This window comes from Glycine soja, chromosome 17 (genome assembly GCF_004193775.1).
Source record: "Glycine soja cultivar W05 chromosome 17, ASM419377v2, whole genome shotgun sequence".
Classification (NCBI taxonomy): domain Eukaryota; kingdom Viridiplantae; phylum Streptophyta; class Magnoliopsida; order Fabales; family Fabaceae; genus Glycine; species Glycine soja.
Genome location: NC_041018.1, coordinates 5,673,589 through 5,701,566, shown reverse-complemented (window position 1 = coordinate 5,701,566; position 27,978 = coordinate 5,673,589). Strand labels below are relative to the sequence as shown.

Sequence of the window (27,978 nt, the reverse complement as noted above, 5' to 3'; positions counted from 1 at the left end):
TGGTGACACATATGGTGTGGAGTTAGTGGAGGAGTTGGTCGGGGACTCGTGGGAGTGGTTTGGGCAATTGGAGGGTAGAGTAGAGGTGGTAGAGGGAGAGGATGTTGGTGGCAACCATGGCCATTAGGACAACCATGTTTAGGGTCATGGTGGTGAAGGTGAAAACAAAAAGATTACGCAAACATATCATTTTTGCTTTTTAAAAATTAAAAAAAAAAATCCTACATATAATCTCAATCAGACAAGAATCACACTGGGTAACAAATTAACGGTCATGTAGGGAGATCTCAAATATTAGGAACTCATCACGAAACAAAAATTTATTAGAAACCAAACACAAAAAATAATATTTATCAAGGACCAAAAATATATTTAAACCTTAATTTTCACTTTACACATTTTTTATTTAAATAAGTTAAATTTGAAAATGAATTTACCATTTAAAAAAATCTATTTTAATATTAATATATGAAAGTTATTTGATCACTGATGTAAGATACATTGAATTGAGTAAAGAAGTTTATTTTTTATTTATGGAAGTTGATAATATTATTTATTTTTTATGTATGGAAGTTGTTTGATCTACGAACTTTGATAATAATTTTTTTTTATATGGAAGTTGTTTGATCAGTGATGTATAAGCGGTTCCGTGACTGCACAGCCACATGGAAAAGAAGGGAAACCAAACTCCCCAATCAAACGGCTAGACAACTTCCAGGGCATGCTGCCATTGTATGGCAGACCTTGTGCTTCTGAATAAATTTGTTTTTGCTGATAAAAATAAAAAGTAAAAAAAAAATAACCTCTTCCAACAGCATAAGTGATTAAGGACCCTCAAATGATACTTCAATTTCTATCGATAAAAAATAAATCTGATTGAGTAGTTTCTTTTGAAAAAAAAAAAAAAGAGGCTTTAATTTCTATTTTATCATCTCCGAAACCGTTAATTAATACTACTTACCAAACAGTTTTTTTTCCTCATCCTATCCTGAAAAAACAGTTGTTCAATCAAAACACACTTGTCTCAAGAGTTTTACAAAATACTTTTAAAAGTAAAAGCTCAAAACACAATCAAAACAAGTCCTTACACCTCTCACTTCCTTGAGACATATTCAAATTACACTACTCTCCCCACTCTTAAGAGATTATTATGTGTCACATTTTAGCCTCCTCCTCCGTTGTAAACAAGGTGACATTTGTTTAAATCAGAAACGAGAAGAGAAACCGTAAAAGCCACTAAAGAAGACGAAGGGCATGACTAAATAAATAAAATTAAAAATAGAATAAGTTAAGCAAAGCATTATGCACACTAACTAAATAGTATGATCACTTTATCCTTGTTCGTCTGTTGTCTGCTGATATCAATTTGAGGGGACAGTGAAGGTTGTGACCCACCAAATATGTTGTTATTAACCGGGTTGTTCATTCCTTGATCCTGATTCAAAGACACCCAAGCTCGTTCTCGAAACGGGATTCCCAACACCCTCTCTAGTGCTATTTCCCTCCTGACTTCCTCCTCCAGTTCTCGTCGTCGCGTCATCTCGCGGGCAAGTATTTCTCTCCTGATTTGCTTTTTCTCCAACTCTCGCCGGAACGCTTCTCCGGCATTGACTGGCACCGGCGTTAGGAAAACTCTAGGAGCCGGAACATTGCCGGGATAACCACCTGACGAAAACTCACACCCTGGACAGTGGATGGTTAATAAAACGAACCCATTGGGACAGAACAACAAATGGGTCTCTTGATGAAAAGAAACGTGAAGATAAGAAAAGTGTTACCTCGTAATGGGCGATCGGAGACGTAGGTGCCAGTGGAAAGAGGGTACGGCAGTGGTGATGATGTCCTTCGATCTTGGGCAGCACGATATTTGAATTCCATGAAAGAGCTTGGAATGCGAAACGACAAAGGTAGGAGAGCGGATAAAGAAAAAAGAGTGCCAAGAAAATCAAAGTGAGCGTGTGTGTGTATGCAGTGTTGGGTTTGAAAAGTGCCTTAAATTATATGAGAGGTGTTCGCTCAAAGTGTTCTGTGGTGTCATTGATTCTGCTTTTGGGTGCTATGATTTTTTGTTTTGGTGGCGTGCGCTATTATCAAATATTCAGAGTTTACCGAATCTATCTTTAAAAAATTGAAAGGTGAAGAAAAATAAAAGGCTTGTTCTAATTTTGAATGGGAGGGTACCCTTTGGGTCTGCGTATCTTTCTGACCTGTTGGGACTTTGATGGGAATTTTCTCTTACTTTTCAACAGATTTCAACATCAAATAGTTTGTTTTTAATAGAATCGGATTTTAAAAAATCGATTTAATATATTAAAGATTGATCAGGTTGCTAAGAAAGGTAAAAAATAATAATAACGAATAATTTTTATAATAATTAACTATCTTTATATTTATAATAAAATAATTAAAAATACTACTTGTAGAAAAACAAATAATATTTCACCTGAATCTCTAAAGATTAATTAAAGAATGGATAATAAAATATTTGATTAGAAGGAAAGAACTTAATTAAAAATGAATATTTTGCATTTAATTTTTATTTTTACTCAATTAACTTATTAGCATACTTTTTATTTTATTATATTTAATTAATTAAACATATTTAATACATAATATTTAATATAAATATGGACAAATTCTTAATATTGAATATTGGATATGTGGATATGTTAATTTTTTTTTTTTAAAAACTACAAATATCATCTACCGGAGATGTGAATTTCATAGCTAACATATGTGTTGTTGCATTATTATCTGAGGTCCAAAGTATTTGTTACAAGCACTTTTCCTATATTTTTAATTTTAGCGTACATATTTCCTATATATAAATTTTAAAAAAATCATCTTAAATGATAACCTTTCTTCTAGGAGTTTTTTTTCCAATGAAAATATTTTAAGATATTTTTTATCTCTTGTCTATTTTAATATGTCCTTTTTATTTCTAAATTGCATTTTAACATTTTTTTTAAAAGAAAAAATTACCAATTAATGAAACTAAACTTCGTGTATCACAATACAAATTGTTGTCATTAATCTAAAATATAATTTATATATTAAATATTATTTATTAAAAAATAAATTATATTTTTTATATTGAACTTTAGTTATATTCAAATTTATATATACGTTATGCTTTTCGAATATTATTAGCTTTTAGTTTTTGGAAGAAAAAAAATCATTTAAAATAATCTTAAAGTCTGTTTTAATTACTACCACTATGAAACACGTGCGACGTAGAAACATACTTTTAACTTGACAATATTTTTTTACTTGTTTTAATTTTGTAATTAAATATAGAGTTGAGAAAAATAGTTTACTTTTTTTATGATTATCCTTTTAAATTTTCCCCTCCTATGATTGTATGCAATTTTGTTTTTCTCTTTTTCTATGACTAAAATTCAAGTATTTACATTTAAGCCTGGTGTTTCAGGTATGATTTGAAACCATAAGGGCATGAGTTCGATGGTGACATCAAATCAAAAGATGAGAGTGAATTAAAAAAAAAAAACAATAGTGCATAAAGAAGATGAAAGAATGAGAAGTTCTTACTCAAATGAAGTGGAAAAATACAATAAAACAATAGGGCAACCAACAATTTGATAATTTTTATTCGCATATCACATTTTAATTTGGATAAATAGAATACATAAATTGATATAATACTTTTAATCTATTTATAAATATGACATAAAATAATATAAAAAATACTAAACAACGATATCGACTATTTAAAAAAAAAAATCGACTTCAACTACTCCATATATGTGCCCTTGACGGATGCCCCTTCAAACATTTCCCAAGGTCGATCATGTATGTGTCTAATGATTTGGTCTTGAATCAAACCCTGAATTTATGGAAACAACTTCATTAGATTTCACACGTTTTTTTTTTATTTTTCTTTAATGACAATGATATCTTGGTACTCTTACCTATCTTTTGAGTTCTCAGAAATGTTTCTTTAGCCTTGTGTTTTTTCCCCTGGTGATGAGCATTCAACTGTTTCTCGCTTGTGACAGTAATTCCACATAAAGTGCAACTCCACTCCGGCTTTGATTTCTTTCCCAAATTCTCACTTTCATCAACTGCAAGAGGTGCCATTGCTTTGCGCTTTGCACCATAATCGTCAACATTTGGCTTAGCCTACAATGGGATTAAAAAAAAACCTTTTCACTAAAGAAGAAGCGGGGAATTTTTTTGAAGAGAAAGATGAAGACAGAAGATAAGGGTAAATTAAAATATAACACTATACACTAACCAATATGATAACTTTGTCCTTTTCAGTATTGGTCAGTGTATAAGGTTGCCTGGTATCAACTTGGCCAGGTAGTTGGGGTTGTGGCCTACCAAATATGTTAATGTGATTAACATGATTCATCATTCTTTGATATGAAGACTCCAAATTGACATAAACTCGATCTGGAAACAAGAACCCCTCTGTTCTTTGCATGGGGATTCCCCCCATTCTCTCTGACATCATTTCTCTCTTCACCTCCTCCTCCAGTTCTCGACGATGTGCCAATGTCGTCTCACGGGAAATTATCTTTTTCCTGATTTCCTCCTCCTCCCGCTCCCGTCGTATCTGTTTTTTCACCAACTCTTGTCGGAATGCTTCCTCAGCATTGATCAACATTGTTGTTGGGAAAACGTTGGGCGTTGGAACATTGTCGGGAAAACCACCTGGCATAAACTCATACCCTACAAATGAATAGATGTTAGGAAAAGTTGTTTTCATATAAAAAATAGCAAAACAAATGGGTCTGTTGAAAGTTGAAAGGAACATGAAGAAAAAATATAAAGTGTTACCTTCTAATGGGTTTCCAGAAAAGTAGGCGACACCGGAAAAAGGCATTGCTAATGGTGTCCTTTGGTTTTGGCCATCACGGTATTGGAATTCCATGGAAAAAGTTGAAACGTTAAACAAAGGGCATGAAAGGCTTGAATAAAGAAAAACAATGTTGAAGAAATCAAAGACGATGTATGTGAGTGTGTGCAGCGTGAATAAATAGGTTTGAGGGACGTGCAAAAAAATTATTTTGAACATTGTACCAAACGGTCTTTGTTTGTAGATGTTATTGACTTTTTTTTTGTGTGTTATTGTTTTTTGTTCTAACAAGAGCAACGATCAAATCTTGAGAATTAATTTACCAAATTTACCTTTCAAATGCTCGAAGCAGAAGAAAAAATGATTTTGACCGAGAATTTATCTCGCTTTTCAACAAAATTAATAGCTTGAATATGAAAGAAGTATTAAATATAAATAAATATTTTATTATAAAGTCATAAATTACTATAAAGTTTAAAATATTTCATTTAAAGTTTTTTACTCACTCAACTTACTATAAAATTTACTATTAATCTTAATTTATTAAAGGTATTTTATCATTGATTAATTAAAGCTATTTATTAATTCATAGTATTAAATGTAAACTTTGAAGAAAAAATCACATGAGCTATGTTCAATAAAAACTAACTAACAGCTAGAAGCTAAAAGTTAAAAAATTAGTTTACTAAATTATAAGTGTTTAATAAAAATAGTTGTTGGATTAATTAAAAAGTGTAAAATAAATAAAAAATAATAAAATTATGATTTATTTATAAAAAAAATAAACAGAAAATTTGATAAATACATTAAGGATAGAAAAAGAAGAAAATATAAAAAAAAACTATAAAAAAAAACTATAAGTTAGAAGCTAGTATTTTAAAAAATATTACTTTAAGTAATGTTTAAAAAAAATAGAATCTACTAAAAAATTACTAAAAAATATTTTTTATCAAATAACCAAATAAATTTTTCAACAGCTCGAAAAAAATTAAAAATTAACTGAAATGTATATAATGACATTAAAGTTTGACAAACATATGAAACAAAAATGGAATTTAAAATCTTAATATTAAATTATGGTATTATATTATTGTTCTTTCCTTATGTTTCTTATGAAAAGCAACATTATAATTTTATTATAGTTGGTAACATGTTTTGTTTAAAAACAATTTATGAAAATAATGATAAAGACCGTATTGTTAAAATATTAAATATAATGTTTTTAATAATTTTTATCATTATTTGACTATTATTTTCAAAGTCTTTTTTTTTACTGAATTATTATTTTTAAAGTTAACAGTACACAAAGTTATTAATAAAAAAATATATATTTATATAAAGTAAATAGATATATAAAATGAGAAAGTGACACTCTATTCTTCATTAGGTTGAATTAAGTTATTTTTAAATATAACCTGTTTGAATTGACTTTGAACGTGACTCTAATTTTTCAGTTTATACTTTTTTTTGCTTTAAATAAGTTAAATATGAAAAGAAATGTATCATTTAAAATAATCTTGAAAAACTATATTTGGACCATACTTTTAACTTGATAATGTTCTTACTTATTTTTCTAATTCAACATAAGGAGTTAGTCCCAAAGTTTTTACTTTTTGGGAGAAATCCTATATTTGGAAACTATAATTCTCACCATTGGTAAGTAATTAATAAAAAAATCTTGGGAAATTATGATTTTCTGAAATTAATTTTAATTTACTTTGTCACAAAAACATTCTCAACCGGTGTTTTGGAATCCAAGTTTCTTGAGTATGGAAAATTTTAATTATAGAAAATTATTACATTATCCTTTTTTACAATTACAAACAGGATTTCTGCTTATTCAACAAAATTTGTCTCCACTATGCAGTGTGTTTTTGGTATATTTTAATTTTCATATTTCTACACTTTCAAGTATTTCTTATTGTTTAAAATTTTTATATTTGACATTATCTTTATTAAGCATTAAGTAATATAGATCATTTACATTTATTTTTTTATTCTCATATCAATTTTGACAATAGTAGTCAATCATATATTGGTTTTCATAATAACATTTTATGAATATGTACAAAGCAAACAATAAAAAGTCAAAGTTGTTGAGATATCATCAGAATGCATTTTTTTAATGAAGAGTATATTTGCAAAAAATAATTATATGCCAAAGAAAGTTATAATATAATGTAACCAAATGTAAAAAAATGTATTTCTCATAAAATATATTAAGATTAATCAAACATATTTTACATATTCTTTATGATGTTTAATAATGGGATTTTTTAGGAATCATGATTATCATATGTAAAAACATTCTCACCATCAAATGCATCCTAAATGTGCGAAAAGTTGTAAGTTGTTTTTATTAATGATTATCCTTTTAAAATTTTCTTTCTATAGCCTTGGATGTATGACCTCCAAAATCGTTTACCTTTGACCCATAAGAAAGTATTTGATTTCGCATGCTGTACTTTCATTACTAATTTGTGATAAATGGGCACTTACATGTTTTATGTTTAAATCCTGTGTTATAATTGTTCCTGAATGTGGAAAGATATGAATATGATGGTCAACAACGTCAGACTCCAGCAAGCAAGCAACATCTCCCTTCCTCTTCCTCTCAAGCTTTCACCTTTTCGCTGCATCTTCTTCCTCTTCCCAATATATTGTGATATCTTCCTCATTAATTCAAATTTCCTCGTTTAGCATTCTTATTATGGTTGGTCCATGACCATGAGTGAAAGATTTTCCTACATATATTCCATTCTGATTTTCGCCAATAAGCGTGCGTGCCCTTCCCATCCCAGGTACGTCTCTCGTGGAGTTTTAAGGTTTTTCTTTTCTTTGCTGTCGAAAACCTGCAACTTGGGCTGTGCAACTTTGGAGTTTTATAGGTTTTCTCACTTTCTAATGATCAAACAAACAAACGACTATATTTTCACTCAATTATATATATATATATATTTTTTGGTGAAGATATTTTCACTCAATTATATTATAGTATCAAAACAAACACAAAGTTTAATGTACCAGCTGCAAGGTTTGGAAATTCAAGTTGTGCATAAAAAAATAGGCAATTTGAGATTTCCCCCTTAAATGAACTGGCTACAATGTGTTTTTTAGAAGTGGTGAATCTTAAGTGAAAAAAGGACTTTACCATGCATTCATATAGTTCTTTAAATTACGAAATTATTACATTTTCTTTAAGATATGTTTGATTTTACAAAGATTTAAAAAAAAATGCACAGTACGTGGGTGTTTGATGTTGCTAATGAAGTATACTTGCTATTTCTCCACATACGCACCATCAAATGATTGTCTTTTACGTAAAATAAAATGAAACTAAGATTGGTGGAATTATTGGTATTTTTAAATATATTTTGTTTATATTTATTTTGAATGTGACTCTAATTTTTTAGTTTATACCTTTTTTTTATACTTTAAATAGGTTAAATTTGAAAATTAATTAATTTTTCTAGTGGCACAAATAAATAAATTATTCAAAATAATCTAAAAAGTCTATTTTTCTACCGGTATTAAACTCGTGCAATGTAGAACTATACTTTTAACATGATAATATTCTCTACTTATTTTTATAATTCAATATAAATGTGAGAAAAATTGTTTATTTTTTACATTTAATTGCATTTTTGTCCTTGATTTTAAAAATTTTGATAAATTTTATCTATAAATAAATTTGACACATTTTATCTTCAACTTTTGAAAAATATATGAATAAAAAAAGTTGGGAGAAAAAATGTAATATGTTAGGAATAAAATGAAGAGATAAAATTCATAAATTTCTTTAAAATTATTATTAAATTATAATAAAAAAATAAAAATATATTTAAACTTATTTTTTATGATTAATTTTATATTTTTTTATATAAAATAATTTTAAATTATCATTTATCTAATATACATTATCACATATGACACCAAAAAAATTTACACATATAGAAAAATTTGATATCACATTTTAATCTAAAATCTTAAATCTTATGTTTATAAGTCTTTTCTTTTCTTCACTTATATAATGTTTAACTTGTTATGATTTATAGTCAAAGTATAATTTCACCTCACATTTGTATTCCAAAAGTTCATCTTTCTATTCCTCGTCAGTTAAGAGAGGAAACCTTTCTTCTGCCATTGATGCTTTGTGCTTCTCTCAGAAATCAAGTTCTGAAAGTTCTCATTCTCTGAAGGTTTCACCTTCTCGATTCAATTTTCACATGGTATCATAGTTCCTTTCCTACGGACTAGGGAGCTCGGATCTGCTACTGCTGCGCAAGATTGTTTGTATCTGATTCTCGGTGTTTTTCTCTGCTGTTTGATTATTGTATTCTTCATATTCAGGTGACCATGGTGAATCCGAATCCGATTCTGGACCCTTCAAGCCCTTTCTACGTGCATTCAAACGAAAATCCTGGAGCATTATTGGTTTCTTCTCCCCGTGTTGGAGATAACTACCATTCTTCTTGGTCAATAGCCTTGACTATGGCTTTGAAGTCAAAGAACGAGCTGCCTTTTGGTGATGGAACTCTTCCTTCCAGGAGGAAGAAATTGGACCTTAGAGCTAGAAAATTCATTTTTTCTGGTTTCAAGTCAGGCACAAAAGGGTGTGTTTTGTTTGATCTCAAATTAATCAGAATTTAATTAACCCGATGATTAAGAAATAAAAATGTAACCTTCTTTATGATGTATTCTTTAACTTGCTATTTAATAACAATGCTCTGCTTTTTCGTCAGTTTAATTGAAATGATGGTGATCCATCCCTGATATTTTTTGTTGACGAAATTATATTTACACTCAACCATTGTCTGAGATGTACAAATTATAATCCAAAAACATGCACTAACAAGCTAGGGGACGCCAAGAGCAAATGCTACTCACCATGCATGTTTAGCGAAAGAGGCAATTAATGATATCCGGTTTAAGCTTCAGAAACGATGAGACACCGCCAAGTTGTTTTGCCAATTCACCTGTGACTCGGTCCATATAAAGCGCATATAGTCCATTTCTGCTTTCCAGAAGTTCTAATGCTTTTCTTGCCTGGACAATTGATGTCACCCAATCTTCAAGGAGCACTGTAAGTATCATTGTAACCACTCAGTTAGCAAGAATAATTGATTGGTACGACAGAAATGGAACAAAAATATACAGTAGTAGTTGAGAAAAATGCTACATGCGGCAGACTTAAATTTGTTTTGGGTCATAGAAATCAACACTCAAGATGTCAATAAAACTTAAGGTCGGAAACAATATTGTAGAGTAGTAAACATCAGTAGAAAGTATGAAGCATACTGTTGTCAAAATCTTCAGCTTTTGACCACTCTAATAAGTAATCCGTCACCAAGAACTCGATAAGCTGGATCCTGACATCCCCACAAATAAAAATTAGACCCATGTTATGTCTTCAAAACCATTATTCCTTTCCACAAAACCTGTATTGAGGTGTTATGATTTATGAATCTGGAGATTATACTGATGTGTTTTTGCTAAGAACTTACATTATGAACATACTTTCATGCATGTGAGGAAAGCCATCATCAAAAGGATCAGAGAAAAGCAAACGCTCAGCTAGTACCAAAATTCTTTGACAAACTGCAAGTATTGCCCGCTGACCAATATAAGGCTTACTTCCAAGTTTACGGATCAAATGTTGAATACAAAATTGAGCATTGGTTCCCGTGTGTTGAGACCCTAGAAGATTAGAAGTTGAAAAGGGAACGGCAAAAAAAAAAAAAAAGACAGTAAGCCAATGAGTAGAATGATTAAGAAATAAACGATTATAATTGGTGAAGGCGCGAAGCTACAGAAGAAAAGTCACAAAATGCGACAATTTTACACTCGTTTACGGTCTCACACATTAACATACAAAGTAATCTACATTTTGTCATAATCAATCTCAAACTAGGTATACCATTTTCTGACAAGGACGAGCACATCTGCCTGATCAAACGTATAACTAGGCTGTTGATAATTCCTTCAACAAGTTCCAGGTTCCTTCCCATAGATAAAAGATTCTTCAATGTAACTTCAGGAAAGACATACAAATTAATCTTCAGTGTGGGTTACATGTGTAATTCATATGATGATGATCCATATAACGAAACCATAAAAATCAAAGCTAAACATAGTATAGCTCAAGAAGTAAAATTTGATGTAAGTCGCTTATAACTCAAATTACTGATTAAAGCTCATCAGAAGCTTTTAGGTGAGAATGGAAGATTGACCTTGGGCTTGCATGGATTGAATGAAGTCTTTACTAATTAAGAAGATTGTGAACGCCACCCAAAGTTCGAGTTTCACAGAATTTTGATATAATATTTTCATTTGTTTAATTAGAAAATAAAACGTAGGAAAAGTTCTTCAATTAGTAAAAAGTACAGAATACCCAATATAAAGTCCACAGCTTGATGTGCCAGATTTGCAAACTTGGAATCATCCACCTGCAAAATACATCAACACAGTGGGTCAAAAAGAATTAATTGTTTACATTCTATTCAATAACACCAGTAATTGTAAGAACTCTATTACGAACTGCATCATTTAAATGTTAAACGGATAGTGAAGCATCCTGACCGATGATACAGAGTCACAGATTTCCACGAGAAAATCAACGGAGGCCCTAAGCTGCTCTGTTTCATCCTCCTCAATTAAACCTGCAGTATTAGTTTCAAATTAGAAAACAGATTTAGTACAATTCCATTCACTTCACATCAAAATTCCCAACTTCATCTTGACCTAATTTAAAAAAACCACCGTTCTAATTACAAATTATGAAATACAGTACACTGATAATCTGAGTATTACCACAGTCTAATACTCATTCGTTTATAACTAAAAATGCTATTAATTAGTAATAATTACCTAAAGAATTCCGCTGCTGACTTGAAGAAGAAGAAGAACCTACCCTTCTCCTCCTTTCCTTAAATCGCACTACAGAAAGCAAATTCTCAACGTCAATTCAAAAGCATAGTGTCGTGAGTCGTAACAAAGAAGATAATAATGATGATGATGATGATAAAACCTTGTCTTAGAAATCTGCGTCGAAGGACATCGCTAAATCTGTTGTCAAAGGCAGTTCCATGATGCTTAGGGCTTAATTCTCCGAAATTGTCGAAGAAATAACACTTACAAGCAGCACTCTCAGGGAAGAGATCGCAGTGCGAAGCATCTACATCCAAAAACTCAGAATCAGTTCGCCATTGCACGTGAACACGAGTTTATAGGAGAGAGAACATAGAGACCGAACCTTGAGCGTCTTTGAGATCTTCTCTGAGCCTCAGGATCTCTTGCTTTCTTTCCTTAGCCTGAGAATTCGAACGGGAAACAATAGCGAAGAGTCGAAGGCATAGGCATTAGATTGAGAAGAAAACGAAGGAAGCGTTTCGAACCTTTCGCTTGCAACGGAGAAGAGCGTCAGATTGCGAAGGAGATAGCGCACTGGACTCCTTTACGCTTTTCAAAACCTTTGATCGCAGAAGCGATATCGCCAACGCAAGCTTCAGCGATTCATCGCTCCTTCTTGCATCTTCGTTCTCTGCCATTTACTTCAGTTCAGATAAACACCATCCAAATGAAAAAGGCGCGAAACGAATGAGGGTGTTTTATCTTAAAAAACGAAAAATAAGAATACCAAAGGACTCCAATAAAACCAAGGACCGATTTTTTTTTCTGTATTATCAGAAGCATGGATGTCTCTTATCCATTGGGTAGACTAATCTCACTCCCAATATACACCTGTTGCTCAAAGAAATTCTACAAACAATAAAAATTTAATACAAATTTTTCTATTAAATAAATTATTTCCACTCATAAACATAAGCCCAACGAGATATTAAAAAACTAATTAATATAACATCACTTATTATTTCTTTTTTCTTTTTTAAACACATCCTATTATACCTATCACACAATACATACATTTATTTTTACTCACAAAAAATATTATTTTTCTATTTTTTTCTTGAATAGAGTTTGATATACATCAAATTTTCCAAATCATGTCAAAGGGGTTTGTTCACTTTTTTCATTTGATTATAAAGATAGTGTAGTCTGATTTTAATCTAATCGTATTCAATATTTTAATAATTGGTTTTTCAAAATTGGATCACTTTATGAATTATTTCATGTGCTTCAAGAGATTGACTTTTTCAAAAATACATGCAAGTATTACGGGTTCACCTAATTTATGAACATGTTATCTTTGGAGTTTTGTCTTAAAAATAAGTGTTCCTTTGAATAACAATTGAAATATCTCTTATTGAATTAAAATAAATTCGACGGGATATCACAAAATCTTGATACAGGATGAAAACTTTACATTTGTTTTTCTACATTACATTTTGTTTTGGTATTGGGCAAAAACTTTTACATTTGTTGTTTGCATAAGTTTTAAAATTTTAAAAATTAATTTTAAAGTGAATATAATTGATTTTGGGAGAAGTAAAAAATTGTTTATTGTTTTCTATTGTAAATGTCATTTGCAAAACGAAAGAAAATATCACTACATCTCTATATACTAGCAACTCATACAAGTCGCAAAAGTGTCACATCTCATGCATAAAAAAAAATTACATTTCAATTTTGAAAAAAAGATTGAATGTGAGATTTTCAAAAATAATTCTAATTTAATATTCAATCAAAACCAATTCATTTTAACTCCTTTTAAAATATTATTCTCAAACGTGAATAAAAAAATTATCTTTATTTAGTCATTCTTTTAAAATTAATTTTGACAAATATAAAACAATCAAATTTGGCATCTCTAATATTAATTCTTTCAAATTTAATTTCAACAAATCTAAAACAAATCACCTCTAAATATATTTAAAAAATAGCACTTTTGCATTAAACCACAAGTTCTATACTTAATTAACCTTAAATAGATTAAAGAAAATATAAATTTTGCATTAAATCACAAGTTATATACTAAATTTTACCCTGAACTTAGCTTTGAAAAAAAAATAAACCACTTCATTCCAAATTTAATTTTATAAGGTAATTCAAAATTAAATTTACAAACACGACCAAATAATATCTATGATAAAATGGGATTTGACACTTCAAAATTAAATTTAATAATCCCCTCTGATATTGTTGGGACTTGAGACGTTCCTCCTATCCAGAGGAATGAAATAATTGATGACATGCACCCACACAAAGCAGAAATTTAAACCTTTAAAAAAAACACATGTAAAAGTAACGACGATGATATTTATGAACTGACCAGGTTAACAATTACTCTGTCGAGAAAATAAAGGGAAAAAAATGAAACTAATGAAGTACAAAAGCATTTGGACCCCCGGGTGGATAGGCCATTCTCTTGGCACATGATTAGCCAACTGAAAAACAAAATCCTTAGCTTTATGGTTTGAATTTTCCCTCAATCAACAACCTCTACGACATCAAAACAAGACAAAAGAAAATTATACAACTCGAGAAAATACCTGATACTGGAAGCTCCCACTTTTATAACATACTGTAATACAAAATGCTCTAAAAAGTGCGAGCGTAAAGGATAGGGAATTTGAAAGTTGTGAAACAAGGCAGAGATGTTCTTTCAGTTACAGAGATCGGTATTCTCATGCAAACTCTCATCTGATTCAGTTGAACAGACTCTGGCAGGCCTCAATATCAGATGCTTGTGCATCCAGCACAGCTTGCCCAGATGCAGAGGTAATTACCTGCAACGCAGAAGAAAATATTGCTTTCTGGAACCGGTCATCCTCCACCTTCTTAAGGATTTCTGTCACCACCTTAAAATCCAAACCCCCAGCCAAAACTAGTTTCCCTATTATCTCACCAAAATTATTTGGTGCTTTAGGTAAATCTATGCCGATATCATCCAGCAGAGAAGCAAATAACATGCACCCAGTCCCTATGTCTCTGGCTGAAAGAATCTTCTTAATGAACAGATATTCAAAAAGATTGGCAACAGGTTCAGCGCATGGCGGACTTTTATCTAGAGCAAGGGAAATAGCTTCCTTGACAAACTCAGGGTAATAAGCTGGAGCTTTTAGTTCCTCCACACACTGTAATGCCTCGTCCAAAAGCCGGACATTGAAATATTCTTCCAGAAGAGAAACAGTTTTACGCTGAAGTTCATCAAAATTCAATTTTGCAGCTGGAGGTTGTGGCTTCTCAGCGGGTATGGCAGAAACAGCTTTAACAGGTGAAGGGATTTGAGGTGTGGGTTCAGCACTAAAACCAAGGTTTGGTGGCCGAGCAGCAGAAGGAGCACCAGCTCCATGCACCAGGGCACTGCTTCTCCCACTTATAATACCACCACTACCTTGAGGTAGTAACCTAGAGTTAACAGTGGATGTCTTGGAAAGAAAGGGAGACTGGCTATGTCCTCCAGTTTGCATGCCTGACATGTCTCCTCTCGGCATTGATCTTGTCTTAGGCATCTCCCAGTTGTCATTATCAATTCCAGGCATCCCAGGCATCCTCCTGGTCCCTGGCATCCCTGGCATCAAACCACCTGTACCAGGTCGAGCAATTGGGAATCCTCCTGGACTGGTATTTCCTAGAGCGCCTGAAACTACACGGTTATTTCTCATACTTGCAGTGGCACCTGGACGCAATCCAAGATTTTTTTCTGCCTCTGAATGAATTTCAGTGATGGTTTTGGCTTTCACCTACATGAGTAAAGATTAGTACTTCATTAAAAAAAAAAAATTGAAGTACCTTCCAAAATTTGAGGCATAGCTTATTTACAAAATGTGTAAATTTACCTCTTCACGTCTTGGAATCCAGTTATTAGAACGCAAATCTAGAACATCACGAACCATAAACCGCAGCCGTGGTGCAAGTTGGGGATTGGTGCTCAATTCTTTCAACCGGATAAAGTACATATCATTTATGCGCCGTGATTTTGGGCTTTCATCAAGCTGCTTACCAATAGTGTTGAAAAACTGACATATGGCTTCAACATTTTCCTCAGCTGGACAGACCTTGATGTCTGGAGGTCCTAAAAGCTCCTGTTCCAAGTATCAGTCAACCATGCAGATAAGTGCATACTCCCAAACCAATAGGAAATTATATCAAAGTCAAGTCTCAAGTCCTGATTGAACCTGAACAATGTGATGAACAATCTTTTCGGGAACCATTTTTTGCTTCAACAGCTCACCAATTAAACGGATATTTCCAAGGGTTCGAATCTTGACAAGTCTTTCCTTGTCCCGTCGCTCCATCTCCTGGTCAGGGGCAGTCATCTGTCTCAGTTCTTCCCTCAGTTTATCTGCACCTTCAAAAGCCTCCTGGCAGATATTCAAGAGTACTCGCTTAAAAGTGATTTCTTTCCCACCAGGCTCGTCAGATGGGAATGGAGGCAGCTTTTCATTAAGATCAGAACACAGCTGAGCATACATGGGGCAAAATGTTGGTTCCAGCACTGCCTTATCAAATATCAGCGAAATAACTCCCTGCATTTCAAACCAAGTCAATTAAGAACAAAGATACGAACAGAAAAATATTTTTAACACAATAAAATGAACCTTCAATATGTCGGCTGATGTAATGCCAGAATCGATCAACTGACCCTTCAGGAGATCAAATTTCTCCGGAGTCAACTTATTTAGTATTCTGCATTGAAATGGTTAACCATACTTGGTGTATTAGTATCAGGAGCCATGTAATTTTGAAGATTCTTAACAGAGTTACATGAGTGAAGGAAATACAAAAAATGTTCAAAAAATACTTCAATCTCAGTTTATACAGGAAAAAGAATAGATACATCAATCTTGTCACAACTCACAAATATTGAATTATGGTTATTTTTCACGGATTTAACTCCTATGTAAAGTGAGAAATTTTAAGGATGTATCTACTCTTGGTTTAAGAGGGTTAAGTTTTTGAAGTGCTTTAATTCAAATCTAATTCAAATCAACAGTAGACACATCTTACTTTCTCACCTTATATATTTTATCAATTTAGAGGAGCCAAGTCCACAAATAATATAGCATATCCCACAAAATGTTCTTCATTACAACTTGTTACATTTACTTGTCAACATACTTTTTTGATGCACTCTTTATTATTGGGTGAAATTCATAAGACCTGCCTAAATCAAATGGGACCTGTATGAAATTCACCAAATAATAAAGGGTGTGTTGAAATATGTTGCTTGTATTTCTCATTTAGCCATTAAGAATACCGTAATGATTGTTAAGACCTAGGAATGCATGACCATCCAGGAATCTACAAGAGATTAAAGTCAAGAGGATATCCCCATTAAACTATTAACAACTAACAAGTACTCAAAAATAAATATATATTACCCTTTAACTGTCTTTAAGACGCGATCCTTGTCAGAGAGAGTTCCCCTTCTAGCTGACCATGGCACCTCAGCCTTGACTAGTGTCGGAGTAGGTCCTCCCTGAATTAATAGAGATAGAAGAAATAAAAATAAAAAATAAGATAAAACACTTATCCATTGTACACTATGAGAGAACCATTCAGTTCCACCTATTAAAAGCTCATAAAACTTTTACTTCAAGGAAATCCTTTGTTATTATAATGGTGTAACACTTTCTTGTTTAATCACTTTAATGATAATGTAAAGAGTTTTACACTGACACTGGATCAAATTTAAAGATATAAAACATTAACTACAAAATGGATATCATGCATTTCTGCCAATTATTAGTACCCCTTGGTTAGAAGAGATTTGTGTCCTTGCAAACTGAGAGTTCAGTTGGTCTTGACGATTACTAGTATTGCCAAACTCCCTATTCTCCTTGAGATTATCCCAAGACCTCTCATCTGCATTACCAGAAAGTTGGCCAGATCTTCCACGCCAGTCACGATTATCTGGCTCAGTATATCGATTTTGAAATTGCTGTGTGGGCTGCAGAATATAGTATACACATCATTAGACAAAATTTGAATAGTTGAACTTATTATTTTGATAATGATCACAAATAAATTCATAAAAATTGATACAATTTAATTGAACTAATCAAAATAATAAAAAAAGCAGCATCTTGTACAAACATTAGACTATTTCCATTAACTGATCACTGATGAATTCCTGTAAGATAATAGTATGTTCACCGCCAAAAAAAATAAACTCTAATAAACTTCATCGATCACTTTACCAACAGGATGAGGAGGAATAGGGTCTTAGTTAACAACGACATAAATACAAGACAGAACGCACTCACGTTGTTTTCTGGGCGGGCCCAACTTTGATCTTCACCAAAAAGTTCAGCTTCAATATCTTGTTTGATCTTTAAAACATCATCGAGGATCTCAACACCCTAAGAGTAAAAAGGTTCAACAGTCAGACAAATGATGAAGCATAAATATCAGCTTAGATGTCAAAGGAAGTATTAGTTGCAAAAACTGGAACACATGGTTTTTCAAAAGAAGTTGCCTAGAGAGAAGAGACAAAAGATATTTAAAAAAATATGTCAAACATTTATCAAGAGGCATAGAGAATAAAGTAGGTTGTCGAGAGAGTTCAATAGAAAATTTGGCACCTTCTATTTAAGTAATGTGAGTAAATTAAAACAATACAAACACAAGGCAATCTACACACACAGGCAATGTTGATTAGTCACAATTTCCAAATTAATAGGAAAAGAATCACATGTAAAGCAGAAGATGGAATTAAAAAAATATCCTTCGGAATAAGTATAATTAATTAGCAATAACATTTAAACAACAACAACAAAAAAATTACCTCTTTAAGCTGTAAAAGCTGTTCCCTTGTGTATCGCACACGCTCACGACCCTCAAACCGAGCATCTCCAGCCTATAAAGCCATAAGTTTTTAGATACAAATTCCTTGACATATACAGTTAAACCATCACCATTCAAGCAGATAAATTCAGAAAAGTACAAGATGGGTCATAGGTAGATGCATAAGATCATAAGTAGTGCTAAAAGAAAGGTAGAATTCAATGAAACTAAGTTCTACACACGAACATCACAGTTAAAATAGTTATAAATAATTGTTTTTCAGACATGTCCTTCATGAACTACAGTGTTGATACAACATTATACATGTACTCTTCTCTATAGGCAACCAGTGGATCCAACAAACTCATTTATATTGTTATGTCAACGGATTTACAACACAACCAAAAAACAGAACAACTGAACAGATTTGTGGCCTTTGCAGCATTGCCTTCAGAACAAAAAAGCATAAGACTTATCACAACCACTCAAGCACCGTATCCAGGAGGTGGAAACACAGTGCCAAACAATACTAGTCACTGTGAAATGTGGATGAATGCCCCATTAAGAAAAATGCAGAGACCAGTGTACTAAGAAAACGATATCAGATCCTGTGCCACAAAGAAGTTGACACATTCACCAGAATTGTGAAATTAAGTTCAATGTATGTGGGACCTTTATGGGTAACTTGAAATTCAGTCAATTCCACCTAAAGCCAACATATTGCTTTTTGTCCATATTTACAGCAGGTGCACACACTTAGTGCCCAGCCAAGAATTAGGACATTCGAATTCAGTTTGCCCTTTGTCTTATGCCCTTAACTTGAATACTTATAGACAGTGAAAAAAAAAAAGACAGTAACAACGAGAAATACATTACATCTTTATTTGTTTTAGTTTCGGTTAGTCGATTCTTCTGAAGGTTTCTCTTTACGTTTAAAATGGTGCCAAAAAAATTAGTTAAGTAATTAAATTCCAAAATACACCACCAGCAAATCCAGACAACATTCAAATCTGCGTATTGGACAAACAAACACACACACAAAAAAATCCCCGAGTGTCAATGAAGACCAAAAACGGATTATTTCCGAATCCAAACTTCAGCACAATACACCTCACCTCAAATTTTAAACTTTAAAAAGGAAAAAAAAACGTCACATTGAGCCTCGGTGATATTCATCAAGTTAAGAATATACAAAAGAAAAATATTTAAGAAACACACATAATAACAAGCTATCACAAATCAAAATAACGAAAGAAAAAAAAACACGTATTCATGAAACAGAATCCATCCAAGCATCAATCGACATAAAGCAAACAGCAAACATAAAAAAAAGGGCGAATTAAAGAGGTAAAAAGGCAGATCCAGGGAAAAGGGATTGATACTTTGATAGAGAAGGGAGAGGGAGCTCCAGCGTGGGGACGCAGGAGAGGAAGATCAGCGGAAAAGGAGCCAAAAGCAGGGGAAGCAGAGGACGAAGAGGAGGAGTCGAATCGAGGAGCGAGGAGCCTGCTGCCTCTTCCACCACCGGGCCTCAAGCTCAACACCGTTTGATCACTCTGCTGCATAATACCTCGCGATGCAATCTTCGCCGTCCGATTCGATACAAACAACAAACAAATGGTAACGGATTCAGGCGACGCTGAACCACAACAGCGATAAAGAGGAGAAGCGGAAGGAGAAGAGGGAATAGAAGAAGAAGAGAAAGGGATGAATAGATAGATAGAGAGAAAAAAGGATTGGGATTGGGAGAGAGTACGCTAACGCTAGGTATTGGATATTTCTCTCTCTTCTGCGGAGTGAGAAGAAAAGAGAGTACTGCGTGCGTGAGTGAGTGAGAAACAACGGAGGGGTGACAAAAAACCCTTCTTAGACGAGTTGTGTTATGTCGTAGCCTACCGTATCTATACGTATTTCAAATCTCGCCCAATATTATATTTTAATTATTTCTTCGGACACCCCAACAGAAACAGGAAATTGACATTTGCCCATGGTCGGTTGTTATTACCTTATTATCTTCGACAGTACTTGGAATTGGGATTATTGAGGACATAATTTCGTTCTAATGAAATCTAATCACCGAATCATATAATACAAAAATATATTTTTGCCTGTCTTTGCCTCTTTGTATACTGATTTTTTTTTTGAAGAAAAAGTCTTTGTATACTGAATAGTATATAGTATATACCATATATCATATAGTATATAGTGTTTTTTGTCGAAAATATAGATGGATATACACGCAGGCATCCAGGCTTAAATGCGTGTGGGCTGGGCGGCCAAGCCACGGCCCACTGTAGAGATATAACGAGAAGAAGATTGCTCTTTTTGCTTAACAGGTATATTTTGTATTTTTATAATAATTTCAAAACAAATAAAAAAGTAACTCAATGTACCATTACAGGTTTAGATTTTTTATAATATTTTGTATTTTCATAAATTCAAATCTTAATGCGACCATTGTACCCCCAAAAAAAAGAGTTAGTTATTGGCCTCAACTCCTTTGCTATTGGTCCCTATTAAGGGGTTAACAATATTTTTTTTACTTTTTTCATGAAAACATGATTTCATTATACGGTGAAATTGTGTTTTCGTTGTTTTTCTCAGAGGGTGCAAGAAAAAAATAATGGAAACATGATTGTGTTACAAATTGTACAACAATTTTGTATTTTTTGTTGCTTTCTAAAGGGGATGCAAGAAAAAAAAAATCGTATTTTTGTTATTTTACGAAGGGGTACAAAAAAACAACAACGAAAACACAATTTTTTTTACAATGAAATTGTGTTTTCGTTGTTTTATGAAGGGGTGCAAAAAAAATAATGAAAACACAATTACGCTGCACATTGTACAATGAAATCATGCTTTTCATTGCTTTCTAAAAGGGATACAAGAAAAATAACACAACAAAATTGTGATTTTGCTATTGTTTTTTACCCAAAATGGGACTATGCTTTTGTTTCCCTCTTTTTCTTCCTTTTAATAGGATAAATTTGATGGTGGTGGTGAAGATCTGGGTTGATGGGTCTAGATTGATGCATATCTAGGGTGTTTGATCATAGCGACAATGAAAACACGCAACAATATGAACAAATATGTAGGATCAAAGGGTTGCACAATGTTGCAACGACGTGGTGGTCGAGAGTGGCACATGCCATTGTTGGAATGTTGCTACAACAACATTGGGGTCGCTAGTTCAAATATGGATAGAGGAGGTGACGGTGATGGCGTCGTTGGTGCAGTGGTGATGGGTTGGGTGGGGTGAGAAGAAGGCGAGGGGAAGAGGGAGGGTAAGAATGTTTTTTCTCATATTTTTAGGGGCCAATAGCAACTCCCCACAATCAATAATTTCATCCTTAGATAATTAGAGAAAAGTAATATCAATTTTCTTATCTTCTAACACTTTTAAATTTGTTTTAATCTTTTCATCGTCCGGAATTGTATTGTATTGATTAAACTGAATTAAAAAGGAAATGTGTAGATCAAAACAAATTAAAAATATATGTATAATGACTAAAACAAGTAGGTTTTAGGTGTAAAGGCTAAAATGTAAAGATTGTATAACTATAGGAACCACCACATAAGTAAACATTGTTATTTTTTAAAGTGAGAAAAAGTATACTTAATATAAATAGAAAATGGGTGGGGTTGTGACTAACCTGCTGTTAATGAAATTTGAATGAATTTTTTAATATTAATATTTATTTTCTTCTATTTATGGTAATTTAATCATGCATAAGAGTACACTTTATGGTTTTTGATTTAGCTTTATGGTCAAGTTTGAGTTTGAGTTTCAAATTATGCTTGTATTGAATCAATTTGTCGGGAAAATTATGAGACTAACTTAATTGAAACCTCAACCAAACAACATTGGACCTTTTAACTTAACATGTGATATACCAAGTTAACCCTTATTGTATGCCTTGAAAAATAAGTACCAAACTAGAGGCCACAAACACAAAGATATATTATCTCTTACCATTTGGATAACCACCAAATAGCTTAAGTCTAAATTCTTTTAGCATTTAAAAAGAAAGTCTTAACACACTTGAATGAACTAGCCATAAAATTTCGTTGGACAATCTCTAAGTGTCTGTTCCTTTGAGTGGAAAAAGAATGAAAAAGAAATAAAATAAACAGTAAAATAAGATAAAATTTACACTTTTTCACTCTAATTTAATTCAAAACTTTTATTTCAATTCGTTTTCTTTTCATTTATTTTCACTCTATCAATATAACATTATGGTGTCCAGCACGAGGCTCAGTAAAACTCTTCCAAATGTCCTTGTTTTTTGTTTAGAGTTGAGCTTATCGTGAGGTGTATTTGAAATTATTCTATGGGTTTGGATAACCATTATGATGAAAATTCTTTGTTACGATGGCCGCTAAAGACAATGACAAAATTGAAAGAACAAATGTGAAGATTGTTAGAACAAAAACATAAAAGATGTGTAGCTCCTAAAAAATCTCATGGTTTTGAAGATAATTGAAATTTTAAGAAATAATGATTTTTGAATGAGTCGACATGCAGAGAATACATGTATCCAATGTGGTTTTAGGCTTAAATCTTATAAACTTAAATGACAAATTTTGTTTAAATTAAACTTGCGTCCAACAGCGTTTAAAAGTAGATTTCGTCCAACGTTTTATAAAATACATAACGTCCAACACGCTAGCTAAAAGAATTGTATCCAAAGCTTTACATTTCCAATTTGGTGCCTATGGTTTGAATCATGTTTATCTGATTCTTATAATTACCTTTTTTTTATATACAATATGATCATTGTCATGAAACCACTTTAATGTTGTTTGTTTAACCATGACATATTATTGTTCATTGAACTTCCATCCCCTGTCCTTGACGACATATTATTCACCCTATTGTTTTGTCTACCCCAACCTTCCAAAAATTCCCATCCACCACCACCCAAAATAGTTGTCGTCGCAAACTAAATACAAGAACCACAACTCCATCAATGTCACTCATTCATGGGTTACACCTGGAAATTCACATCTTCTAAGTTTTTCTCTCTAAATAATTCTTTTTTCAATGTCATTGACACACCCGGTTCCATAGCCCATGTGCTATGGAAAGTCACGTCTACAAAATTCCACCGTGGAAAGTCATGTTCGAACGAACAATGCTAACGGTAATTCTATAACAATTTTTTTTAAAAATATAATTATAAAAATTAAATTGACATATTTTAAACTACAGGTAAATAAAAAAAAAAGTGTAACTATATGGTAAATGTATTTTTTTAACCAACATTATTTTGTTGATGTCAAGAGGATAAATTTCACATACAGTTCGTACGTAAATCCTTGTTCTACTCTTGTCACTGTCCTTCATTTTGCAATCCTCCTCCTTTCAACGCGTGTTTTAAAACCGTCGTCGACATTCACTCACCGCCCCTCTTCACTCTTTATTCTCTCCAGGTGGACTGCTCAATTCAGCTTCCTTCCAAAACTCTTCAATTCAAGTTTCTAGATGCTGTAGGAACATAGATGCTTACATCAGTTCCACTATCAATTTTTTTACCCCAAACATCAACACAAGTGATTGAAAATTGAAAACATAGCATATAATGGGACAAGATTTATGCCTAATCTTAATATGTATCTTTTTTTAGTTATAGATTTTTTTATAAAAAAAATGTCAGTAGTTAGTTTGTATGACCTGTCCTTTTTTAAAATATCATTTACTCCATAGATCAATTTTATATCAATAGAAATTTATTTAGTTGATGTCTACTAAAAAGAAAAATATATGATCTGTATACAAATTTTACAATTTTTTTCATGTAAAAATTTAACTATAAATTCCATTCTCAAAACTAGTATACTTTTAAATTATTATATTTATTTTTTTAGTATTATAAATTTTATGAAAATTTTAATTAAAAGTTTTAGCGCACAATTTTACACTGATAAAATGCACTAAAACTTTACTAAATAATAGTAAAATTATATTAAGAAAATAAAGTCAACTTCAACTAAACTGCTAAAGTGAATATTTCTCGATTTCTCTCTTACTCTGTTTTCTTTCTGGAACATGATCAAACACTCGAGAACTCTCTAGCCAGCTCTGCTACTTTCTTCCTAATCCCGTATATTCTCGAACTCACTCTAATTTCTAACGCGGACTATAAATTGCGGTTTGGGTTCTCTCTCTCTCCTCACTCACAACAATATCTGCACATAAAAAACCACTCTACAAAACTCTCCAGTAATTCTGAAAATTTTATTTTCTTTTGGTGAAATTAACAGCTCTGTGATTGATCAATGGCGACAAAGGAAGGCAAAGCCATAGGCATCGATCTCGGCACGACCTACAGCTGCGTGGGCGTGTGGCAAAACGACCGCGTCGAGATCATCCCCAACGACCAAGGCAACCGAACCACTCCCTCTTATGTAGCCTTCACCGACACCGAGAGGCTCATCGGAGACGCGGCGAAGAACCAAGTCGCCATGAACCCGCAGAACACCGTCTTCGACGCCAAGCGTTTAATCGGTCGCAGATTCTCAGACTCTTCAGTTCAAAACGACATGAAGCTGTGGCCGTTTAAGGTCGTGGCTGGCCCTGGCGACAAGCCCATGATCGTGGTCAATTACAAAGGCGAGGAGAAGAAATTCTCCGCCGAAGAGATATCTTCCATGGTGTTGGTCAAGATGAGGGAAGTGGCAGAGGCGTTTCTCGGACACGCCGTGAAGAACGCTGTTGTCACTGTCCCTGCGTACTTCAACGACTCGCAGAGGCAGGCTACGAAGGACGCAGGGGCAATTTCGGGTTTGAATGTGTTGAGGATTATCAATGAACCCACCGCTGCTGCCATTGCGTATGGGTTGGATAAAAAAGCTTCGAGAAAAGGTGAACAGAACGTGCTTATCTTTGACCTTGGTGGTGGTACTTTTGATGTTTCGATATTGACCATCGAGGAAGGGATTTTCGAAGTGAAGGCCACTGCTGGGGATACTCATCTCGGAGGTGAAGATTTTGATAACAGAATGGTGAATCACTTTGTTTCTGAATTCAAAAGGAAGAACAAGAAGGATATTAGTGGGAATGCCAGAGCGTTGAGGAGGTTGAGGACAGCGTGTGAGAGAGCCAAGAGAACGCTCTCTTCCACAGCGCAGACAACTATTGAAATCGATTCACTATACGAAGGGATTGATTTCTATGCTACAATTACGAGAGCTAGGTTTGAGGAGATGAACATGGATTTGTTCAGGAAGTGCATGGAGCCGGTGGAGAAGTGTTTGCGTGACGCCAAGATAGACAAGAGTCAGGTTCATGAGGTTGTGCTTGTTGGAGGTTCCACTAGGATCCCCAAGGTTCAGCAACTCTTGCAGGATTTCTTCAACGGGAAAGAGCTTTGCAAGAGTATTAACCCCGATGAAGCTGTGGCGTACGGTGCTGCTGTTCAGGCCGCGATCTTGAGCGGCGAAGGAGACGAGAAGGTTCAGGATTTATTGCTGCTGGATGTTACACCACTCAGTCTCGGTCTTGAAACTGCTGGTGGTGTCATGACTGTGCTGATTCCGCGGAACACAACTATTCCCACGAAGAAGGAGCAGATTTTCTCAACCTATTCTGATAACCAGCCCGGGGTGTTGATCCAAGTGTTTGAAGGAGAACGGGCTAGAACAAAGGACAACAATCTTCTCGGGAAGTTCGAGCTTACAGGGATCCCTCCAGCACCAAGAGGAGTGCCTCAGATCAATGTCTGCTTCGACATCGACGCTAACGGGATTCTGAATGTCTCTGCAGAGGATAAGACTGCTGGTGTGAAGAACAAGATCACGATCACAAACGACAAGGGTAGGTTGAGCAAAGAGGAGATTGAGAAGATGGTGAAGGATGCAGAGAGGTACAAGGCAGAGGATGAAGAGGTGAAGAAAAAAGTGGAGGCTAAAAATTCGCTTGAGAATTACGCGTATAACATGAGGAACACGATAAAGGATGAGAAGATAGGAGGGAAGCTGAGCCCGGATGAGAAGCAGAAGATTGAGAAGGCTGTGGAGGATGCGATACAGTGGTTGGAGGGAAACCAGATGGCGGAAGTGGACGAGTTTGAGGACAAGCAGAAGGAGTTGGAAGGGATCTGCAACCCCATCATTGCTAAGATGTACCAGGGTGCTGCTGGACCTGGTGGAGATGTTCCTATGGGTGCTGACATGCCTGCTGCTGGTGCTGGACCTAAAATTGAAGAAGTTGACTAAGCTTGTGGAATATCACTAACTTCAACTTTGGGTTGCTTCTTTCTTATTAGGTGCTCTGCCAGAGATGTAAGCTTTAATAATGTAAGTTTTAGTGATGTAAGGTTTCATGAATCGTGAATAAGGTCTTTTTAGTTTCATGTGAATTTCAGAGATGATGGAGCTTGAGATTAATGTAATTTTTATACTGTTTGGCTTTTTAATGTAATGTGATTAAAAAAAAACGTTTGTTCCTGTCTGCTTTATCAATTCCCCGGAGAAAATTATGACGCTTTCTTTTCATGCATCCAACACCTAACACCTGTGCTTATGTTGCCTATATTTTTCAATAACATTTGAATTAGCAAAATCACGATAAAGTATTTGTCATTCAAAACTAGGTTGGCATTTTCGCATTGCTCATAAGTTCAGCTATCCCAGTGTCAGTAGCCAAGATAACTCAACCACTTGCATATGCCACTATGTTATGGCTCATGTTAATCAGTGAATGAAAAGGAGAATTGATCTTGAAAGTCTATAAAGTGAATTTTTAAAATTGATCTGTTGTTTTTACTTTCATTGAATTCAAGACTAGAGTGATAATACTTCCTCTATTTAGGAACTAAGTTGATAGTAACTCTAAATGATTTTTCATCTATAATGTTAGTTTTCTCTTGAACTCTTATTACTCGCCAAAAAAACATTTTTCTTTCTGTTCAAGATCCAACATATATATATATATATATATATATATATATATGTGTGTGTGTGTGTGTGTGTTTGTTTTATTGTGTTTATATTTAATAATTTATATTATTATCCTCATGTTAATTTTATATTGATGAAAAATGTTATATTATTTTATAACATTTATATTATCTAATAATTTATAAATGATTTCTTTATCGTCATGATGAAAGGTTTTTCTACTAAATATTTATAGAAACAAAATACGAGCAACACGTTTTTTTTATTGACTAAAATTAATAAAAATATAAATTTTTGTAAATCTTTTTTTGTATTTAATCTGGATTTTGTGGTTTTTAATAAATTTTTTATAAAAAATATATGTTAAAAAAGTATATTCAATTATATGTTATTAATACTCTTCACTGACTAAGTGATGTAAATTTGTTTTGACTTATCTAGTAGTCTTATAAGGGATTTAACTTAATTAGTTGATAAATAATGAAAGAAAAAAGTTTTGTTATCATAATTGTCATGTTGGATTTGAACATGATTTTTTTATTATTTACATTTTAGGTTAGTTAGGT

General features: G+C 33.2%; 4 protein-coding genes and 1 non-coding gene across 6 annotated transcripts; 1 reads left to right on the top strand and 4 right to left on the bottom strand.

Moving 5' to 3' along the window:
* Positions 1–997: 997 nt before the first annotated feature.
* On the bottom strand, positions 998–2,025 carry LOC114392159. Its single transcript, XM_028353202.1, has 2 exons — positions 1,779–2,025; positions 998–1,683 (listed from the first exon to the last, which is right to left on the bottom strand). The coding sequence occupies exons 1-2, from the start codon at positions 1,876–1,878 to the stop codon at positions 1,310–1,312; spliced, it is 474 nt and encodes a 157-aa protein (XP_028209003.1). The 5' UTR covers positions 1,879–2,025; the 3' UTR covers positions 998–1,309.
* A 7,492-nt stretch (positions 2,026–9,517) lies between these two features.
* On the bottom strand, positions 9,518–12,493 carry LOC114393221 (protein MULTIPOLAR SPINDLE 1-like). Its single transcript, XM_028354484.1, has 10 exons — positions 12,217–12,493; positions 12,075–12,132; positions 11,850–11,996; positions 11,690–11,758; positions 11,402–11,481; positions 11,214–11,268; positions 10,740–10,853; positions 10,327–10,519; positions 10,121–10,191; positions 9,518–9,903 (listed from the first exon to the last, which is right to left on the bottom strand). Exons 1-10 carry the CDS (start codon positions 12,367–12,369, stop codon positions 9,719–9,721), a joined length of 1,125 nt encoding a protein of 374 aa, XP_028210285.1. The 5' UTR covers positions 12,370–12,493; the 3' UTR covers positions 9,518–9,718.
* A 1,525-nt stretch (positions 12,494–14,018) lies between these two features.
* LOC114392554 (eukaryotic translation initiation factor-like) lies at positions 14,019–20,359 on the bottom strand. The gene is made up of 9 exons (XM_028353728.1): positions 19,894–20,359; positions 18,513–18,584; positions 17,992–18,087; positions 17,478–17,675; positions 17,107–17,204; positions 16,324–16,411; positions 15,901–16,251; positions 15,562–15,807; positions 14,019–15,465 (listed from the first exon to the last, which is right to left on the bottom strand). Exons 1-9 carry the CDS (start codon positions 20,074–20,076, stop codon positions 14,428–14,430), a joined length of 2,370 nt encoding a protein of 789 aa, XP_028209529.1. The 5' UTR covers positions 20,077–20,359; the 3' UTR covers positions 14,019–14,427.
* On the bottom strand, positions 19,169–19,272 carry LOC114394312. The gene has a single exon (XR_003662717.1). It is a non-coding gene; the product is annotated as a small nucleolar RNA snoR103 (small nucleolar RNA).
* Positions 20,360–24,500: 4,141 nt separating the features above from the next.
* Positions 24,501–26,974, top strand: LOC114392555 (heat shock 70 kDa protein). Of its 2 annotated transcripts, none has more exons than XM_028353730.1 (2): positions 24,501–24,615; positions 24,776–26,974. In XM_028353730.1, exon 2 carries the CDS (start codon positions 24,791–24,793, stop codon positions 26,726–26,728), a length of 1,938 nt encoding a protein of 645 aa, XP_028209531.1. In that variant the 5' UTR covers positions 24,501–24,615; positions 24,776–24,790; the 3' UTR covers positions 26,729–26,974. The 2 variants fall into 2 exon arrangements, with proteins under 2 accessions (XP_028209531.1, XP_028209530.1); XM_028353729.1 differs by having other exon boundaries at positions 24,507–24,663.
* Positions 26,975–27,978: the final 1,004 nt, after the last annotated feature.

Bases quoted from the DNA above. Each gene is read 5' to 3' on its own strand.
- LOC114392159 (XM_028353202.1), bottom strand. From the start codon at position 1,878: ATGGAATTCAAATATCGTGCTGCCCAAGATCGAAGGACATCATCACCA. The intron at 1,684-1,778 runs GTAACACTTTTC...TCCACTGTCCAG, and splicing joins CTCCGATCGCCCATTACGAG to GGTGTGAGTTTTCGTCAGGT.
- LOC114393221 (XM_028354484.1), bottom strand. From the start codon at position 12,369: ATGGCAGAGAACGAAGATGCAAGAAGGAGCGATGAATCGCTGAAGCTT. The intron at 11,997-12,074 runs GTTCGGTCTCTA...TTTTGGATGTAG, and splicing joins AGATCTCAAAGACGCTCAAG to ATGCTTCGCACTGCGATCTC. The intron at 11,482-11,689 runs GTAATTATTACT...CTAATACTGCAG, and splicing joins TCAGCAGCGGAATTCTTTAG to GTTTAATTGAGGAGGATGAA.
- LOC114392554 (XM_028353728.1), bottom strand. From the start codon at position 20,076: ATGCAGCAGAGTGATCAAACGGTGTTGAGCTTGAGGCCCGGTGGTGGA. The intron at 18,585-19,893 runs GTATCAATCCCT...ATGGCTTTATAG, and splicing joins CCTCTCCCTTCTCTATCAAA to GCTGGAGATGCTCGGTTTGA. The intron at 15,466-15,561 runs GTAAATTTACAC...TTACTCATGTAG, and splicing joins GGATTCCAAGACGTGAAGAG to GTGAAAGCCAAAACCATCAC.
- LOC114392555 (XM_028353730.1), top strand. From the start codon at position 24,791: ATGGCGACAAAGGAAGGCAAAGCCATAGGCATCGATCTCGGCACGACC.